General features: G+C 41.9%; 1 protein-coding gene across 3 annotated transcripts in view; it reads left to right on the plus strand.

Annotated features, from left to right (window-relative positions):
• PTPRG (protein tyrosine phosphatase receptor type G) overlaps positions 1-20,932 on the plus strand; it is a 730,401-nt gene that overhangs the window by 579,708 nt on the left and 129,761 nt on the right. For all 3 annotated transcript variants that reach the window (XM_004034399.5, XM_004034398.5, XM_055383012.2), the window contains exon 7: positions 13,447-13,604. In XM_004034399.5, coding sequence (XP_004034447.3) covers positions 13,447-13,604 — 158 coding nt within the window. The remainder of the gene's footprint in view (positions 1-13,446; positions 13,605-20,932) is intronic.

The following is a 20,932-nucleotide window of genomic DNA, read 5'->3' on the forward strand; positions in this document are numbered from 1 at the left end:
AACCTTTGGAATGAGCTTTATTAAAAGTCTCCATTATGGAATACTTTTAAAGAAACGGAATTTTGTTATTTTTCACTTGAAGTTGGACTCTCAGGAACACAACTGAACGAGGTTTCTAGAGCAGTATTTCAAAGTTCAGGCTGGCCTGGGTTTGAATTCTGGCTCTCCAATTTGGGAGCTGTGTGACCCCAGTACAAATTACTGAAACTCTCTGTCCCTGACTTTCTGCCTTGTAAAATTAGGATAATGAAAGTGCTTATCTCACGAGTATCATCGCTAAATGCATTAAGACAGGGAAAACACAGAGAAGAAGGCGTGCCTGGTATGTGTTCAGTGCCCTCTAAATCAGTGGTCAGCAAACTATAATCTGCAGACCAAATCCAGCCCACTGCTTGCTTTTGTAAATAAAGTTTCATTGGAACACAGCTGCACTCACTTGTTTACATATCATCTATGGCTACTTTTGCACAACAATGGCAAACTTGAGTAGCCGTGACAGACGCACTGGCCTGCACCACCTTATGTATTTAATCTCTGGCCCTTTAAAGAAAAAGTTTGTCAATCCTACCTCATCTAAACAGTAGCTATTGTAGTAGCTCTACTAATAGTGTTGCCTGCACCCAGTAATTTGTTTATGTTGGGGCAATGTAAATACTCACTCAGGTCATTACTTACCATTTGCTAGGCTTTACAGAGATAGGTTTCAGTTTTCATTTTGCCGAGATCATCACATGTTTCAACTGAATTAATGAGGGTTCTGTTTTAATGTTTAACTTAAAGAAATCCTCCAAATTATTTTCTCCCTTTTGAACAGGAAAACCAATGCTGTATTATCTATAGCTCACTGAAAATTTTGAACATCTTAACATGCAACAAAGTTTCCCGTTTGAAGTTTGTTTCCAGCATTTAATTACATGGAACTTTCCTGAAATGTGCTATAAATATGCAGCACCCTGATCTTGGCTAATTGGCTCACATCTATTAAGGATCCAGGAAGGACTGATGCTTATCAGAACATGTTTGATCTCAAAATCTTCTAGAAACAGGCACACTTAAGCCATTTCCACCATTTCCTGGATTTCAGTGCATCAAAACCACCACCATAGATGTGAGCTATTTCCACTTCTTTTCTTAGCCAGGAAATGGGATGCTGTGCGATTTCTATTTTATCACTAATAGTATTGTTAACAATAATGTTAAGACGTAAAAAGACTTCAAAAGTGATTCCTTTTAGATTAGGTTTGAATTTGAGACCAGTTCTCATTCAGCCTGCCTTGTTTGTCAATATTTTATCGTTTGAACAGGATTATGGGAACCCAGGGAAATGCCGTTTTCCTGCTTGTTTCAGTGGGATGTGAAGAGCAAAGAGAGCTCTTAAAAAAATACCTCCATTTGCCTACTGCAAAAGTGCCTGCTAAAGTGCTTGGGACTACCGTGTGTGATTTTCTTACCCTGCTCGCCTGCTCTATGTATGTCACCTCGGTATAGGAGAGACAGACACTATTGCGTAGTGGGTTTGAAATCCAGTTCTGCCTTTGACGAGTCGTACAACCTGAACAAACCACTTCACCTCTTTGTGGCTCAGTTTTCTCAACTGCATCGTGAGGTAATACTAATACCAGTCTTGCTGGTTTATCCTGAGGATTCAGTGACTTACTGTACATAACTGTGCCTGGCATGTGGTGAGCACTCAGTGATAGCTGTCACCACTGCCACCAACCCCCACTGCCCATCATCATCATTATTGTTACTTGTGGACTTGAATATGGAAACCACGTGATGACAGGAAATGACTGCAGAGTTCTGGGTACTGCCACCATCACTGCCCATGTAGTAAAATAGAATGCATGTTGCTCAACTTAATTCGTCCATACAAAAATAAAATGAAATGATGAAGATGATGATGATGATGATGATGATGACGACGAAGATGATTTGGGTAGCCAGTTTCTTTTGAGATCAGGGGAAAGGGTAGTGGACAAAGAACCAGGAAGTGGGTGAAAGGAAGAAGCAGCAGCCTCTCTGCTTCTGCAACTGTTAACCTCTCTCTGTGTACCTAACCCTACCTGGATGTTCTATAAATACAATCTTATTGAACCCCATCAGCAACACATTGAGGTAAGAATTCTTAATCCCATTTTATAAATAGGTAAAGTGAGGTTTTAGAGAGATGAGCGAATGTATCCCAGCCATGCAGTGGAACAGTGATTTGAACCCAGTTGTATTGGACTCTGAATCACATTTCTTTGTGCTCTGCTGGGCCAGCTTCTAAGTGCCAGCATCGACTAACTTTCTGATAACTGTCAAAAGCACTTAACTCTTGTATATCTTGGTTTTCCTTTGTGAATTAGGTCATTGACTGAGCATCAAAAGGAAACTAAAAGAATGTACACGTCGTGTCAGTTATGGCCACCAGAACCCTGTAGGGGAAAAAGGCAATCAATGAAACTGTTCAGTGATAATATTGGGTTTTTGTCACTGTATGATATAATTTAAATGTCATGTTCATTTCCTTAATTGTTGACAAGACTGCTATCTTTATGTGCTTTCTCTTTGGAAATATTAATGTCAACATACATTTCATTTAAACATCAACCCTTAAATCAAAATGCCATCCTTGGTCAACTGAAACCTCTAATAAAGTTGGAGGAGGCTAGATGTCTTTGAACCCTGTGGGGTGGCTATTCATGACCTTGGATGGCTCTCCTCCAGGTGCTTCAAGACAGGGATCTGATTAATAAAGTGGACTGTCTCCCTCCCAGGCCACCTGGTTCAGACCCCACAGCACTAGTTATTCATGCCATAGTATGGGCCCCGGGATTTTCTCTGGACTGTGCCTGTAAGGAAGGCCATGAGGCATGCATTTAATCCTCTGCCTGCTGATGGAGAGTGTTTCACAGGCAAAAGTAAATTCCATACCTCCATCACTGCATGGAGTTGGCCCTATTCATGCTCACATGTATTGCCTGTTGCTTTAAAAAAAAAAAAATACGCCGCCCTCATATAGGAGTGCAGGGGTTGGCAAAATTTCTCTGTAAGGTGATCGATAGCAAATATTTTAAGCTCTGTCAGCCATATATTCTCTGTTGCAACTACTCAACTCTGCAGTGGTAGCCTGAAAGCAGCCGTAGACAATGCATAAACAAATGAGCTGTGTACCAACAGAACTTCATTTACAAAAGTAGGCACTAGGCCAGATTTGGCCCATGTACCATAGTTTGCCCACTTTTGACTTAGAGATATGTCGCGACTTAGTTTGGTCAATTTCTTTTAGCCATGTATGAAAGACCTACTTTATAAAGTGCTACGTTGGATGCTGGGGATAAGGTCAGGAGGCATGGTCTTGCTGTAACAGAGCCTACAACCTGTCAAAGAGACCATGTTAGCCAATTACGCAGACTGAAACCCAGGTCTTAACAACCTATGACCTTGGGTAAGTTCTCAGCCCTCACTAGGATGTTGATTCCTACTTCACAGGATTATGAAGCTTCACTTAGAAAGGCCACAGCAGGGCCTGGCACCCAGTTTCTGGACCGTAAGTGTGAACTGGGAAAAGGAGGCAAACTGAAGCAAATCCCACAGTGTGGAATGGAGTCTTGGGGTGCAGGTCAGTGAAGGGTAAACTGAGGCTAGAGAACCCAGTCACTGTAAACAGATGAGAGTCAATGCTGCTGCTGCCTGGCCCTATGCACATCCTTTACTGTGGTCACATAAAACAACAAGCTCTAGACCTGGCTTCTACTAGACTCAGAAAGTTGACGGGGCCCTTTGCTGTGAGTCCTACTGAATAATGTCAGTATCTTAGTTAATCAATTCTGCGACTCTCATGTCTTCATATTTTAACAACTCTAAAATTGGGATGCATCTTTGAGTTCATATCAAGTCATTGTTTAATTAGCAACATGTTTCCTTTATTAGTGGTATTGGAATAATGACGCATCTCACGATTGATGTTGACTTAGAGATGAGGAAAACAGTATCTAGGACTTATTTGTTATTTAAAATATACCAATAGCTACTGTGCTTGTTCGTTTCTTCATTCTCTTTTCACATAATTATTAGGCACCTACTGTGTTCTGGGGAAGTGTTTTAGCTGCTGGATATATGTACAGGCAAGGTCTTCGCTCTTGTGGAATAATCAAGCTGTTGTGGCAGACAGTAAACAAAGGAATGCTGGAAAGGAAATGAAGGTGTGATACAGAAAGTTAATAACAAGCCGGGCGCGGTGGCTCACGCCTGTAATCCTAACACTTTGGGAGGCTGAGCCAGGCGGCAGGAGTTCAAGACCAGCCTGGCTAACATGGTGAAACCCCGTCTCTACTAAAAATACAAAAAAATTCGCCAGGCATGGTGGTGCACGCCTGTAGTTCAAGCTACTCGGGAGGCTGAGGCAAGATAATCGCTTCAACCCGGGAGGTGGAGGTTGCATTGAGCCGAGATCGTGCCACTGCCCTCCAGCCTGGGTGACAGAACAAGACTCTATCTCAAAAATAAATAAATAAATAAATAAATAACAGAGAAAACATACTGAGATGGGGGGCTCAGGCAGTGACATTTGAACTCAGACATGAAGGATGAAAAGGAATCATCTCTATGAAGGGTGGTGGGAGGGGAAGCATTCCAGGCAGAGGGAACAGCAAGGTGAGGATGCAGGTAGGTGGTCAGCAAGGGAGAGAGAGGAAAATACAGGCTGCAGAGGTAGACAGGTCATGTCGGGCCCCATGGCCACTGTAAGGAGTTTGGATTTTATTCTAAATGAACCAAGAAGCCACTGGAAGATTTTAAGGTGGGCAGTGTCAGGATTAGTCTTACATTTAAAAAGCTAAAAGAGGCTGGGCGTGGGGGCCCACGACTATAATCCTAGCACTTTGGGAGGCCGAGGCAGACAGATTGCCTGAGGTGACTCAGGAGTTTGAGACCAGCCTGGGCAACATGGTGAAACCCTGTCTCTACTAAAAATACAAAAAATTAGTTGGGCATGGTGGCGTGCCTGTAGTCCCAGCTACTCGGGAGGCTGAGGCAGACAATCACTTGAACTCAGAAGGTGGAGGTGGCAGTGAGCTGAGGTCACGCCACTGCACTGCAGCCTGGGGGACAGAGCCAGACTCCGTCTCCACAAAATAAATAAATAAATAAATAAATAAATAAATAAATAAATAAATAAATAGCAAGCTAAAATAGTTGCCTAGTCTTCAGTGAGATTTCCTCACCTGATCCTGCAGATGAGGACCCCAGAGCCCAGGGATCCAGAATGAGGGTGGTAGAAAGATGGGCATAAGGAGAGCCAGATCCCTTCCCATGTCACACACAGTGCAGTTGTGGTCCAGCCTCTTTCCTTGTAAACCTTGTTTCCCTCTCATACATAAGACGAAAAACTAGTGTCTTTGAGACCTCGATTTCCCCATCACCCAATCATAACTTCAGTCTTGTGCCTGTTCCTTAAAATCATTTACTGTGAAGCCTTGCAGATGGCCCTACTTTGCAAACAGGACAGCCCCATTCCCATGCCATCATTCCCATTACATCCTACTTATTAATGACAGAACGATGACATGCTTTGAGAATCAACACCCCGCTATAGAGAGCAAGTATTTTTGTTTGTATTTGGATCATAAAATTAACTTCCTCTGGGGTTCCCCTAGGGAGGCCTCTTCCCCCCCCCCCCCCCCCCCAAGGCAGAGTCTCACTCTGTCACCAGGCTGGAGTGCCGTGGCGCGATCTTGGCTCAGTGCAACCTCCACCTTCCCAGTTCAAGCGATTTTCCTGCCCCAGCCTTCCAACAAGCTGGGACTACAGGCACCCGCCACCATACCTGGCTAATTTTTGTATCTTTAGATGGGGTTTCGCCAAGTTGGCCAGGTGGTCTCAAACTCCTGACCTCAGGTGACCCACCCACCTCGGCCTCCCCCAAAGTACTGGGAATACAGGCGTGAGCCACTGCGCCCGGCCATCTTTGTTCTTATCTAATACTTTCTCACCTCCCTGCTGCCTTCTGGATTCTCACCCTCAGCCTCTTTCTTTCCTCCCAACTTGCCATTTCTCACCCCTGTGTTTGGCAGGCCCTCCTGTTGCCCACTGTCACACCCACCTAAGACTCCTCCCAGGTTACACACTACATTCATGGCCGGTCTAGACTTAACCCAGAGCTGCTGACTCCATGTCTAGTGTTTTACTCAGTTATGTCACCTCTTCACAATTCTGAGCGGGATTATCAATTGTACTTACCCAAAAGCTGATTTTTTCCCCCCTCAATCCTGGGAAGTTTTGGACAGTTGATCTTTTCCTTCTGTTTTCTCTCCTGCTTACTTCACTCCAACCATTTCTTTTTAAACCAGGCAGAGTCCCTCTGCACTGGCTTTTCTCCCTTCCTGGAGTGTTCTTCTCCCCATGTAGCCATGTAGCTCACTTCCTCACTGCCTTCAGGCTTTCAGTCAAATGTTTCCTTCTCAGTGATCCTGCCCTTGAAATTGCTGTTTGCAAAACAGTGGTCAGGATAGGCCTCATTTAGGAACGGTGATTCAAATATGACTAAGTTTGCTAACAGCTGCAGAACATTTGGTCCAAAAGCAGCCGTGAATGGAGTAATGAAGAAATGTTCTGGACAGAGTGAAAAGCCAGTGCAAAGGCCCTGGGGGCAGTGTGTTCATGGGACAGCAAGGAGTGTAGCTATACCTAAAAATCAGAAAGTAGAAGTGAATGAGGCTGCACAGGATGTAGGAACCCTTTGATACAGTCCCTGTAGAAAGTGGCTAGTCAGATATGGTCCTGAGACCGGCAGCATCCATTTTATTAAAAATGCAGAATCTCAGCTCTCATCCCAGACCTACTGGATCAGAATCTGCATTTTAACAAGCTTCCCAGATGATTTGCATGCACATTGAAGTTTAAGTGGCGCTGTCATAAATTATCTTTCATTTCTAATGACTTAATGCCCAATTCTTTCCACTATCCACTCCTTCCTTCCCTCCTTGCATAACACCAGGCAGAGGCTAGCCCTGCCCCAGTGATCTTAGGCATTTAAGGAAAAGTTAATTGCTTTTCCTCTAAAAAAAAAAGTTGTGGGAAACCCTGAAGAAACCAAATAATCACTGGGCTAAAAACAGAAGCTTGGGCTTTCATACACTTTCCTAAAATTAATTGGTCCTTTGTTTAGGGAATGCCTCAGGTTTTCTTCCCCTAGAAACTACCACATCCTGTCCAAATACCTTCCAATCTTCCAGTGTAATACATTGTTTATTGGGGTGTGTGAGTGGGTGTTCAGTGCACTTCCACAATTCCTGATTACTGCACAGGTCTCTTCTATACATTGACTGTTCATCGTATTTTATAAAGAGCTTTCTTTTTTTCCTGTATAACCAAAGCATTGAAAATATTAGGCTATTAACATACCAAGAAATGCAATCAATCAGCTGATTATCATCTAATGTTTTAATGATCACATTTTTAATCCAATTATCCATGTTTGAATCTTTCAAATTTTCTTTAATTAAAAATTGCCTCCTGGCACTGCTATCAGAAGTAAGAAATTGAACAGAATCAGCCAGATATAATTTAATGTTGAAAGGAAACTGCAAGGATAACTGGGCCGCGCTGGGCTTAATGGTTGACCATGACTTTAAAGCCCTTATACAAAATTTCCTAATTGATAAGAAAAATTTAATCATCTTCAGATATAAACCCTTTGCATTCAAATAAGGTGTTTCTTTTTCCAAATAAATCTCCCCTAACTGGTTATTCATATTGTCATTCAAAATGCTTAAAAATGAAAGAAAGCGTTGGGTAAAATGTAGACTACTTAATACAGTGTGTATTTAATATAAAAGTCATACATTATTCATTTTTGCAATTTGAATAACTTTGAATTTAGCATCCCTGTTCCTCATCTTTTTCTTTGATGAACAATTAATTATTAAAATATAATATTGTCTGCATACAGCACCCGGGATCCTTGAAGGTGGAATACGAGATGCAATTTCTTTTCAATTCTTTTATCTAGTAATGCACAGTACCTGCTTATTATGGTATAATGGAATGAATGGTGGTATAAATAGTTTTTCAAATATTTTTCTCAACTAGTAAGTGGCTGGGACAGGAATGTTTTGAATTCAAATGACTAATTATGATAAAAGTTGGAGGCAGAATGCACTGATCAGGATGGGCATGGAGTCACACTGCCCTTTTATAGCAAGACTTATTTAACAAGCACTATGCATGCTTACTGTGTCAAGTGCTCTCCTAAGCTCTCACCTGATGTTAACTCATTTGAGTCATACTCAGAACCTCCTTGTAATATCAGTGTTATTATCCCATTTTACAGATGAGGAAACACTTACACAAAGGTTAAATAACCCTTCTCAAGTCAAACCTTTAAGTAGAATAGTTAGGATTCATATCCAGGGGACCTAGCTCTAGCACTTCTCCCCATTTTATAATATCTACATTTATTAAGATTTTATTGGCCAGGCATATGGGCTCACAGCTGTAATTTCAGCACTTTGGGAGGCTGGGGCTGGAGGATTGCTTGAGGCCAGAAGTTTGGGACCAGCTTGGGCAACACAGCAAGACCTCATGTCTACCAATTTTTTTTTTTTTTTAATTAGGCAGGCGTGGTGATACAAGCCTGTAGTCCTAGCTACTCAGGAAGCTGAGAGGGGAGGATTGCTTGAGCTCAGGAGTTCAAGGCTGCAGTGCCACCACAGCCTAGTCAACAGAGTGAGAATCTGTCTCTAATTTATACAAACAAAAAAAAGATTTTATAAATGGAAGAGTTTACGTTTTCAGCTGAAAAGTGCTTTATTTCTTCCTCCCAGTGGCTATACTCAGGAACCACCAGTCTTGAGTCTGGCCAGTTGAGCCCCTATGGCTTAAGCTGGCATCAGTGGACAGTACTAGAAATGTAGAGCTACCATTTCTAAAATTGTTTCTAATTTGTAATTAAGCATTGCAAGCACCCCATTTATCAGTAGAGCACTGTCAGTGGGACTGAGCAGGCAATGAAATTTTCAGAAAGATCACTGCAAACTGCTCTTCGACTTGAACTGAGATGGGGGAAAAAAGTCGAGAGTTAATTTTGTAATGTATTGCTCGTGTTAATTCTGTAATGCATTGTCATTTACTAATGGGAGCACCTGAACATATAGCATAATTCCCCCCACCCCACAAGTCTGGCTATGGCTGTCAAGGTGACTTTCTGATACTTGGGATTCCTTTCCCACTTCCCACCCCCAACACTTGTGTTAAAATAGGGGCAGGCAGAATATGACCGAAGGCCAAATCCATTCTACTGTCTATTTTTGTATGGCCCCTGAGCTAAGAATGGTTTTTACATTTAATTCCTAATTAAGTGAAATGTTATTCCCCCAAAAAAGAACCATATTATTCTCATTAAGTAGATATATATTTTGAAAATTGTTCTCAGTTATTAATAGCATTTCAAATACAGTTAATAAGATTGTGAAAGTGTGCTTGTTATTTAAGTACCTACATAACATCTTCAAATTCACCTCTTGGCCTGCAAAGCCTAAAATATTTACTCTTTGGTACTTTATAGAAAACGGTTGCTCGTTCCTAGCTTAAAACCCAAAATGAGCCAGCCTGTACCTCAGCTGGGCTTGTGCTCAGCCACATGCTTGCCTTGATAAATCTGGGCTTACAGTGGGCCAGGAACTATACCAAGCCCCTTTTGTCTGTTAACTTGCTTAATTGTCACAGCAACCCTGAGAGTAAATATTCTCATTATTCCCATTTTACAGATGATGGAAGTAGCTCAGAGAGGTTAAGGCCTTTGCCTAAGGTTGCACAGCCATCAAATGTCAGTTAATTCGAAGCCCATACTGGAGCTTTGGCAAAGAAAGCTTTAACCTAGACTGCTCATGCTGATGGACAATATATCTAACATGGTATGCCTTTAAGGGCACAAGCAGTAATCCAGTTTAAAAAAAAAAAAAAGACATGCACAAAACATTAAAGAAAGTACATGACAAAACATTGGTAGCTTAGAGGAATAATAGTAAAAGTAACAACAATGAAAGTAAGAATAATATCTATCACGTATGAGATGTTTACTGTGTTCCCAGCTCTTTCTGAACTTCTTTCTTTTATTGACTTATTTATAATCTTCACTACTGCAGCCTAGGAAGGTTTCATAACTTGCCTATGCTCACCCAGCTCACAGATAGCGGAGCTGGGATTTGAACCTGGGCAGGCTGAAAATCTGTTCTCCAGCAGCAACCCTTGAAGGAACGCACAAGTGCTGGGGGTGCTGGTGCAGGCAGTGGTTAGATGTCAGTTTTCAGCCCTGAATGATGTTTTCTGCTCTCCAGGCATACTGTTTCAGATTCCCTGAAGAAAGAATCCCATGTGAGTCTCTGTATTCTTCACATGTTTTTGACCTTAGGTCTTTTACTTCATCCTGGTCTTCTATTTATCCAGCCCTAAAGTCAAAGAATTGGACTAAATCGATGGTTTTCAAAGTGTCCCTGGATCCCCTACTCGGCTTCAGCCACCAGGGCTGACTTAACTTATTTGAGTTGCTGGGGTCTTGAGCAAGATTTTGTTTGAAGAGACCATCCTTTGGCCTCCAAAGCCACTGAACTAAGCCACTGAACTGTCCAAGTCCCTTCCAGATCACAAAGTCCTAAGATTCAATGGCAGTGATAGTGGTGGAATGAATAAGCAGTGAAGCCAGGCCCTCCTCCCCTGTCCCTTGTACTGGGTCTACCCACCTCGCCACCAATCTGACTGCACGTGCTGATCAGCAAAAGCCAGAACTTGCCTCTGAAGCCCTGGTGTTGGTCAAGAACAGAGATGCCCTTTTGAGTTTGCAGCAGGGGTCACACGCACTTTCCATCATGCCTGCTCAATCCATGAGCCCATCTGAGAACTTACATAAGAGTCCGACCCTGCCCAATCAGTGTTCGCCTTTGAAATCTAATCTCCTCCTGTTGGTGGGGCAGGTGTTTTTGCTTTATCTTTTGATGCTCTTTAAAGCCATGGCCTCTTCCTATATTGTGTTTAGATGGGGGCTCGGCTGCCAGGGGTTTGCCGGGGTTGTCTTGTCACTTCCTGTCAGCATACAGCATGCTTAACTGCAACCCTAATGTTGGACTCGGCTCTGAGGGGAAAACTCTTCCGATTCTCTAGCCATTCGGCCTGGATCCCTTGATCCTAAGGCAGGTTGGTGTGCTGCAGTGTGACTCGAAGTTCACCTACAACATGAGGGAGACATGAAGGTGGTAGTTTTGCAGTTGGTGGTGCCAAGCCCTACCCACACCCTCTATCGCTTGGGGCTTTGTGTTGACTATTTACACAGCCCAGGAAGCTCAGAGGCAGCAAGCAAAGGCCAAAATATTTTCTTCTCCGGGCCAAACCAGTCCCCACCAAGCATGCTTGCAGAGATTTCCCCTGTCATTAGGCTGCTGGTAACCAGGTTTAAATTAAAGCCCAGACTTGCCAGTGGGCGGAGGGGCAATTCTGTTATTTCTAGCCTTTTGTACAACAGAAATTGTTTTTGTAATTTTGATTATAGAACCCTATGATTTGAAGACTTTTGCATTTATTGGGTAATACTAAATTTTTATTTTAGAAAAAGACGATTGAACACCTCTCTGAGAATCAGCCAAGGTTTCTGAGCCTCACGAATAACTGCTCTTACTTCGCTGTTCACTAGTGCTTGGGCTTGGTTATTTAACCTCTCTGTTCCTTGATTTCCACATCTGTAAAATGAGTATTAGAAAGCACACACTTCATAGAGTTGTGAACTAAGAGAGCATAGTGATGTGAGTAATAAAAGCCTGGATTCTAAACCCAGCTACCTGTTTCTGCATCCCAGCTCTGTAAACTGGGGATAATCGTAGAACTAACTTCATGGAGTTATTTTAAGCATTAAATAAATTAATCTTTAGAAAGCTCTTAGAACAGGGCCTCTTGCATATAGTAAGTGCTGTTTAAGTGTTTGCAACACGTAAATACTCAGAATAGTGCCTGGCATATAGGCGAAGCTAAATCAATGTTAAGTCTTCTTCAACTAATCTTTTCCAAAAGGAAATTGCAATTTTAATTATAATATAGTTGATTCTTGTTGGGTTTTTGCATTATCCCCTAGTTACACAGACTTCTCGAGTCTGGGGATGCACAGTTGCCCAAATGCCTGTACTAGTTGTTCTGCATGAAAATGAGAAGAGGAAGGAAGGAGGAGGTATAAGGCTTGGGAATGATATTCCTGTAGGCTCAGGTGTGTCTATGAGGTCACCTGGAAGGAACCCTGTTCCCGGGGCCCGTGGTGGAAGCCATGAAGGAGCTAAGGGACCCCATGAGCAGGACTCCAGTAGTCTTATTGCATCTCTAACAGGGAAGGGGAGAGAATCCCAGATGTAAATTCAAGACTAGATGTCTGGAGATGTATGTAGAGACTAGAACCTTCTCTGACTCATGAAAGAAGCTAGATAGTTTACTGGGCATGCTTGGAAGAATTATAAGATATTTTCCTCATCTTCTCTACGACACTATTCCTTCCTGTCCCAGGGCCTTTGCTCATGCTGTTTCTACTGCTTACAATGTTTTTCTTCACCTTGTTTGCCCCCACCCTTGCATTTTCACCTGGCTAACCTCAGTGCCTTCTATGGCTGAGTCAGAGCTGTGTGGAGTCTTCGGTGTCAAGACACTTGGATTCACATCCTGGCTTCGCTTCTTAGGAGCTGTGTGACCTTGAGCAGACACTAACCCATTCCATGCCTTGCTTTCCTCATAGATTAATCATATTTTCATTGTTGGGTCTGAACTTAAATATCATTTCTTCTGTTTAAGGGAAGATACCGCCACATTTGTAAAAAGAATGTTGGTTCCTGGGGCCATTCTTTTTAAATTTCTAGTTGTGCCTTGGTTGGGCTTCACTTCGATTTGGAGAGGACTTGGGTGAAACCATAATGAAATGTAGCCAGCTTTGGAATTGCATGTTACTGGTGACTTACAGTTTTCTTTTCACAATGATTCTCTCATTGTGTCCCAAAGTTTGTTCCACTGATTATCTGTCTGTCCATAGATAATTAGAGAAGAGTTCTATGATGAAACAAGATTGGGAAGGGGTGGGTTAAACAAAGTCAAGCCCATTTCTTTTCTGCAAGACTTCTCAGAGATTTTGGTATGCTAGAATATTTTGTCTATTTCCTGGGGAAGGAAGAGGGACTTTAATGTGGCCCAACCATGTTCCTCATGGAACCTGTATTTTATTGAAATATACTGTGGTACTGGTGACCTCAGAACACACCCTGGGAAATGCTGCTTTGTTTACTGAGGCTCTCCCACCACCAAATGCTAGTGCTTCTCAGGATATAAACAAACATAAGGCTTGTGATGTGGCACCAGCATGCCGAGGGTGTTGACTGTGTCTGCGGTTCGGAATGGCATGACTTACCATTGTGCTTTTCTTTTCCCTTTTTCCCCAAACAGAGAAGGAGACCTTTCTGGATCCTTTCGTCCTCCGGGACCTCCTGCCTGCATCCCTGGGCAGCTATTATCGGTACACAGGTTCCTTGACCACACCACCGTGTAGCGAAATAGTGGAGTGGATAGTCTTCCGGAGACCCGTCCCCATCTCTTACCATCAGGTAGATATTCTTCCTCAAGTGAGGTTTCTGTGTTTACTTGTTTTGTATTGACTTAACGATCCAGCATGGCTAGAGTATACCACTAAGGAATTTGTTCTTGATCCTGTGCATATCATTGATTCCTGCAGTCTTTCCCACAAACATGTTTTTGAACCCAAGAACTGCAAGCAATAGAATGTGGTTTCTTAGCTGCAAATGAAATTAACTCACTAAAGAGAATTGCACTCATGAAATCTGAGTATTGTTTAAGTATTCAATCTCGAGGAGGTAATAATAGCTATCCTCGATGATGACCTTTTGTGCCAGAAACTCTTCTAAGCTCTTTATAAATGTTGACCCATTTCATCTTCATGAACAACACTCTTGTGAGGTAGATGCTATTTGTACCCCCATTCTACAGTCTTATGAGGAAGGTGCTGTGCATACCCCCATTTTATAGAGGAGATCAAGCCACACAGAAGGTTATTTGCCCACAGTCACACAACTGGTAACCATGCCATGGTGTCTGATTCCAAAGAGCCTGCTCTGACCACTAAGCCTACCCACAGTTCAGAAAAGAAAGAGATTTGTGGACGTGGAGAAATGAAATAAAACATACCATTGATTGAGTTCTTTCTGTGTGCTATGTACTTTACTCAGCACTTTATACATATCAACTTAATCAGTGGCAACACAAACATAGAGAGATGGGTGTTCACATAGAACATCATGGCATGGAGAGATTGGGTAACATGCCCAAAGATTCATGGTTAATGAATGATGAAGCCAAAAACTAAGCCTGGGTTTGCCTGACTCCAAAACCCATGTTTCTGACCACTATATTGTACTGCTTCCTTCTGAGTGTGGACTGAGCACATTTCATGGGAAGGCATGATTTAGGCTGAGCAGTTAACTGTGGGTAGGAACTGATGAACTGGAGATAGAATTAAGGCAGTGTCAGAGGAAGGGGAACCATCCAGGCAATGAGAGGTCTTTAAATCACCTCATGACGTTTGAATGCATGGTTGGGGATGATTCTTAGGAGGGACATGTTAGTTGTGCAAAATTCAGCATGGATTGAATTACAAAAAGTGTCAAATTTCTTCTGCATTATTCCCAAAAATAGAGCCAGGAACAATGGGTAGGATTTGTAAGAAAGTGGATTTGAGCCATTAACCAAGACTGTCCAAAACTGGAAGGTACTTAGGATGTCTTTCATAGAAATGACCACCTCCTCCAGTCTGATTGTTCTAGTACCAGTTGACCTTCTGGGTCTTATGTCAAGTATTCCAGTAGGTGGGTCTGAATAGACATTGGCCAACCAACTACTTGGCTGGCCTTGGGTCACATGTCCATCTTTGAATGAGCCATCAGAGGTGAATGAGCCATCAGAGGTGCCAGATAGCATCCTGAAACATCCAGTGTTACCTGTCAGTGGGTAAATGGGGCAGGTTCCCTAGAAGAAGGTAGGGGCAGTAGAGACACTATCCCCCTAACCAAGTTAGGTCATGTAAGGCCAGGCTGAACAAATTTATTTGGCCTCACTGCTGTTTTGGCAATCATTTTACTTTCAGATTTTTTTTCCTTTTAATCTGACCCTGACAATAAAGAAAGGACTGGTGATTTGGTTTCAGAACAGGATCTGCCAGCCTTAAGGAGATAATGAAATAAGAAATGAGTTTTCTTCCTAATGATGATGCCAACATTGTTTCATTAAAAAAAAAATAAAGTTACAGCCCAAATATTTATATATACAGCGTTGGTGGAAGGAATTTTTTTTTTCAAGATCCTTTTTTGTCAATTAATAAATACTTTTGTCTTGAAAGATTGAAAGGTTTACAGCTCAGTGGCTCATGCCTATAATTTCAGCACTTTGGGAGGGTGAAGCAGGAAGAACCCTTGAGCCCAGGAATTCGAGACCAGCCTGGGCAACATGGCAAGACCCCGATCTCTACCAAAAAAATTTAAAAAATTATCTAGGCATGGTGGCACATGTCTGTCGATCCCAGCTGCTTGGGAGGCTGAGGGGGGAGGATCACTTGAGTCTAGGAGGTCAAGGCTGCAGTGAACTGTGATCATGCCACTGCGCTCCAGTGTGGATGACAGAGTGAGACTGTCTCAAAAAAAAAAAAAAAAAAAAAGAGAAAGATTTGAGATAATGAAGTTAAGGAATACTGATTTGGCTACTTTTCATATAGAATTCCATGTAAGGAGAGGCAGAGAGTCGTTGATTAGCTGGAGAGAAATAAGGACCATTAACGTATGCTGGGTTTCATTATAGCTCCAGATTTGAAACAAAAAACAGTTTGGGGCTTGGATGTTTTGCCAAGTGTTTGTCTTTTAGAAGCATTTTGATCACCATTTTTATAACTGGGGCTCTGAGAAAGTGCTTTTTAAATATCTCCTCACTATTCCACTCTCTGCCACCCATACGCTCAAAGAAGAAATAATGTAAGATTTGTATTTGCCTTCCAATATATAACTTCTCTCTAGGTATTGTGTTTCAGGGAAATAGGAAAGAAATCAATCATATTTGCTTTCCAGGTTCTTTGCTACAAACCATCTTAAGATAATACTTTACTTTTATCAGACACTGCTTCATGTGTCCCTCTCTCTCTCCCAAGGGAGGAAAACAGCTCATATTCATGTGGCCAAACTGGATCCTTGCTGGCTGGCTTTGTGGAGGTCACAGCTGTGTCAGCCCTTGGAAAGGAAAGCATTCGCCATCCAAGTATTATCGCTTCAGACCTTCCCACCCTGACCCTGCCAACATTCTTTCTGAAGTTAGCACAGAATGTTCATTTCAGAAAGGCGAACAGCCAATTCGGAAAAGCCAAGTAGTCAGGAATTCCATGTCTGCCTCTGACAGAAAGAAAACATTCCTAGTCTCTCGTTCTTCTACTTCTCTACAGTCGCTGTATTCTCTCTTTTCTTCCCTGTCATCCAGCATGGGTGCCTGCACTCAATGAAAATTTGAGCATATTCACCATGAAATATAACGGTTAGCACAAAGTGTTGACTTGTATCATGTGGATTTCTTTGAAGCCTTTCAGAGTACATACAGGCAAACAGTAATCTTTCCTCTCTTGTTCCCTTTTGTGAGTCTAGTTTGGCATTCAAGTCAGCCCTGCCAGCCTGTGCACTTGTACCTCTGGCTTGTGTGATAATCTAGATTAAAATACAGCATTGCTAATGGAACCCCACATTGGTTTGGGATTCCCCACTTAGTCAGCATGGCTTATGTGGCCCCTCTAAACATCTTCTGAAAATATCAGGCCAAAATCCTGTCCCCCAAACAAAATGGGTCACCCCAACAAAATGGCAGCACTCTCGGCCCTTCTGTGGGATGTCAGAGGAGCCGGACAACACATGGAGATGGTTGCAGGCAACGTGTTCATGATCAGTCATAGAAGATGATTAGCTTTCAGTCCAGTTAACTAGGATTTGTTTTCTTCTAGAATAGTGCTTCTCAGATGATGGTTCTTTGCCCATAGGCAACCAACCCAACCCTTCCTTTCCAGGACTGTTTGCATCTTGTAGGTTAAAATAAGGCACTACCTATGATTTTCCCCAGCTTGAATTTTACTTAAGTGCTTGTAGGGGGTGCTGTCAAAAAGGCAATAAATAAGTCTGACTGCATCTACTTTGTTTACCTTTAGATGTGTGATTTTTTTTGGTTTTTTTTTCTGACAGTAAGCTGGAGTGGACAGAAAAGGTTTAATTGCATGACCCTTTCTAACCAAAGGTATCTGTGAGAAACAGTAGAGCAGCTCTTTGAAATTAAGACTGTGTGCTTTGGAGGCAAACTGCCTGGGTTCCATTTATGGCTTTGTTCTTCGGCCGAATTACTCAAGTACTCTACTATTTGGTGCCTCGGTTTTCTCCTCTGTAACATCATGATTATAATACCCCCCTGATGGAGTCACAATAAAGATTAAATGATGGAATATGTATAAAATGCTTAGACTAGAATATGTATAAAATGCACATCACAGGAAGTGCTTGGGAGATATTAGGCATTGTTGTTGTTGTTGTTTTTGTTGTTGTTGCAGGTATTAAATGATCACCAGCCTCCTAAGCAGGACTGTCTGGTAGAAGTAAAATCACATCATTTAAAATGTTGTAGTAATCATGTTAAAAAATGTAAAGAGAAACAAGTGAGATTAATTTTAGTAGTATAATTTATTTAATCAAATGTATCCACAATATTATCACTGCAAATGTAGGGCTAGCCATATTTCTAATGGAATAGCCACATGTGGCTACTGGCTGTCACAGCTGTAAGGTTTATCTCAAGGCCACGACAACTGGTGAGTCACTTAATTCAGAACGTTTCTATTTCAACATATGACGTGCAGTGCATGTGAATGAAGGAGGTTTTTTAATGATGGGGTGAAGATGCCATATTAATCCAAGAGAGATGGCTTTCTTTGTTAATTATGGTTAAGTCCTTTTCCTTCTATAAAGCCCTTTCTATAATCACCTTCATGCAAAACTGACTGTAGCCACAGGAGGGGCATGGCCCTGCATTTAGCTAGCTGTTCTTAGATTTTACGTTTGCAGCTGTGGTTCAGTAAGTAAAATTTTGGATGCTCCAGGCTACTGGGAATTTAATATTCCATTATCATTGTCTTGTTTAATAAGGAGGCAACAAACACGACCTGTCCTGTCATCCCTCAAATGTGTGGTGAAGCTAAAATAATCTCCATGACCTTAGGTGAGATTTTCCAGTTTCTAGTTAGTATCCTTGGGTTCCTTACTGTGCTAATAATGGACCTTGGTTTTGTTTAATTGCCATTATATGCCCATCCCTTAAACTATTGTACATATCAGCCTTTTAATGGCTCGTAATTATATTACTTTTGGTATTCTCTCATTTCTCCCTTTCATCCACAGTGGTGTCCTGCCCAAGTCTTGTGGACAGGAGCTCTCGCTACACACGAAGGGCATGAATAGATTTCAACTTGCCTTTGATTCGAACCAACAGATTAAAAACTAATTATTCTCTGTAATACTTTTATAATAAAAACTAAGTTGAAATGATTTATATACACTTCGAGCCAACACATTTGCAATTCAAGGTTAAAATTGTTCTTGAAACAGCACCAGTTAAACTGCAATTACAAATCCCCAAGCAGGGATAAAAGAAAGAAATGTTTTACACATTCACTTCAAAAGTTTAAGAGTCAATTTAATATTATAGAAATAAAAACTTTCATTTATTTTTACTAAATGATAAAGACTTCATTAGTTGTATTAAAGTCAAGATAAATCCAAGTGTGTTTATTACCCTGCTGTGGCAAAGGATCAGCCAAGAAAAGTGAGGGCTTTGGGAGGTGGACAGGATTTTCTCCTTGGGCCTGCTGTCTTGTTCATGCCTCCCAGTTCTTTCTGTGTTGGGCTATTGGCAGTTTCTATTCAGAGTGCAGAAGGATGAAGATAGATAGATGTATGTGGCTGATGCAGGGTGCCCTGTGTGGAATGGCCTTGAGGTTAGCTAAAGGGAATTGTTTCAGGACTTATACTATCACTGCATCCATTTCTCCACTGCAGTGTGGCTCTTTCAGTGGATAATGCTAAGGCCTCTTATGCCTGTGGCATGAAATAGCTGAGAGGATACAAAACAGAGTCACACAGACCTGCTATTCTAAGCCTCACTTCACCTCTTGGTTCCCGTGCCTGCATTAGTCCATTTTCACATTGCTATAAAGAACTACGTGAGACTGGGTAATTTATTAGAAAAGAGGTTTAATTGGCTGTACAGGAGGCATGACTGGGAAGGCCTCAGGAAACTTACAATCATGGTGGACGGGAAGCAGGCATGCATTACATGGCTGGAGAAGGAAGAAGAGAGAGAAAGGGGAGGTGCTACACACTTTTAAACAACCAGATCTGGTGAGAATCCACTCACTGTCACGGGAACAGCAAGAGGGAAATTCCGTCCCCATGATCCAATCACCTCCCACCAGGCCCCTCCTCCAGCATTGAGGATTACAATTCCACCTGAGATTTGGGTGGGGACACAGATCCAAACTATATCAGTGACCTTGGGCAAGTTACTCAATGCCTCTAAGCCCAATTTCCTTACTAGTCAATAAAACTTATACTAATACTGCTATTAATAATAATATTACCACCAGCCTCATGGGATTTCTGTGGATTAAGTGAGAGAAAGCACATACCAGTCTCAGCACAATGCCTTGCATGTAATAGGCACTCAGCAAATATTGGCTGCTAGTGTTCATGATACAATAAGAGTGTTCTGTAATGCTACTTTAATGTCATTATTTAATGTCATTACTTTAAGCTAAAAAGAAGTTGGAAACCAAAATAATGTCTGTAAAGTACTTAAAGAAGTACCTGGCATGTCATAGGTTTGATAAATATAAGGGGGATAAGGAAGGGAAGGTTGATACAGCATTTTACAGTTGTTGTAAGCTTAGAGTACAATTGTAGTTACCACATTCCTCATGAAATAATAATGACAGTAGTGATAGTACTTACTGAGCACCTGCTGTGTGCCAGGAATTATTCCAAATATTTTATATATCACAACTCATTGAATAGTTACAAAAACCACAGGAAATAGGTAATGCTGTTACCTCCATTGTACAAATAAAGACACTGAGGCACAGAAAGATTAAATAATTTGACCAAGGTCACACATTTAGCAAGTAGGGTTTAAAAACAGGATTTTGTACCCAGGTAGCAGGGGTAAGGGTTTTGAATTTGGAGAATTAGGCATAGGCCAGATCATAAGGGCCCCACTATTAAGGATGGGAGGCTGTTAAAAAGTATTGAACAGAGACATGACGTGATCTCATATATATTTTTCAAGGATCACTGTTTAGCTATTAACCAGATCTAGAAAAGCAGAACAGATTACGGACCAAACATAGGACCGGTCAAAGACCCAGAAAGACACAACTTTGTCCGGATGGTTTGTTCTGTGGCTCCAGCCTGATTTCCATATTGCACAACTCCAGGGGACACTTTCTCATGGTGGGCTTATGGCACCTTTTGGAATCAAACAAAGTAGAGGTCCAAGGCAAGGGTCAGGGTCTGAGGACAGACTGAAGTTGCTGTGTAATGATGTATCAGTAGATTTCATCACTGCCCACTTGCCAAAGTGAGAAATGTAGACTCCTCTCACCAATCCAAGGCTCCTGGAGGTTTTTAACTCACTGGCCAAGCATGCCAGTTGCCAAAGAGACAGGCCACTGGCGATTTTCATTTAAGTTAGAAAAATGACAGGGTTTTAGTGAATGCCGCCAACCCACGGAAGGACATTTGATGAGTGTGCTAAGCTTGTCCTCCTTTCCCTCTTTTGTATGACTGTCAAGCGCAAC

This window comes from Gorilla gorilla, chromosome 2, assembly GCF_029281585.2.
Source record: "Gorilla gorilla gorilla isolate KB3781 chromosome 2, NHGRI_mGorGor1-v2.1_pri, whole genome shotgun sequence".
Taxonomy (NCBI): domain Eukaryota; kingdom Metazoa; phylum Chordata; class Mammalia; order Primates; family Hominidae; genus Gorilla; species Gorilla gorilla.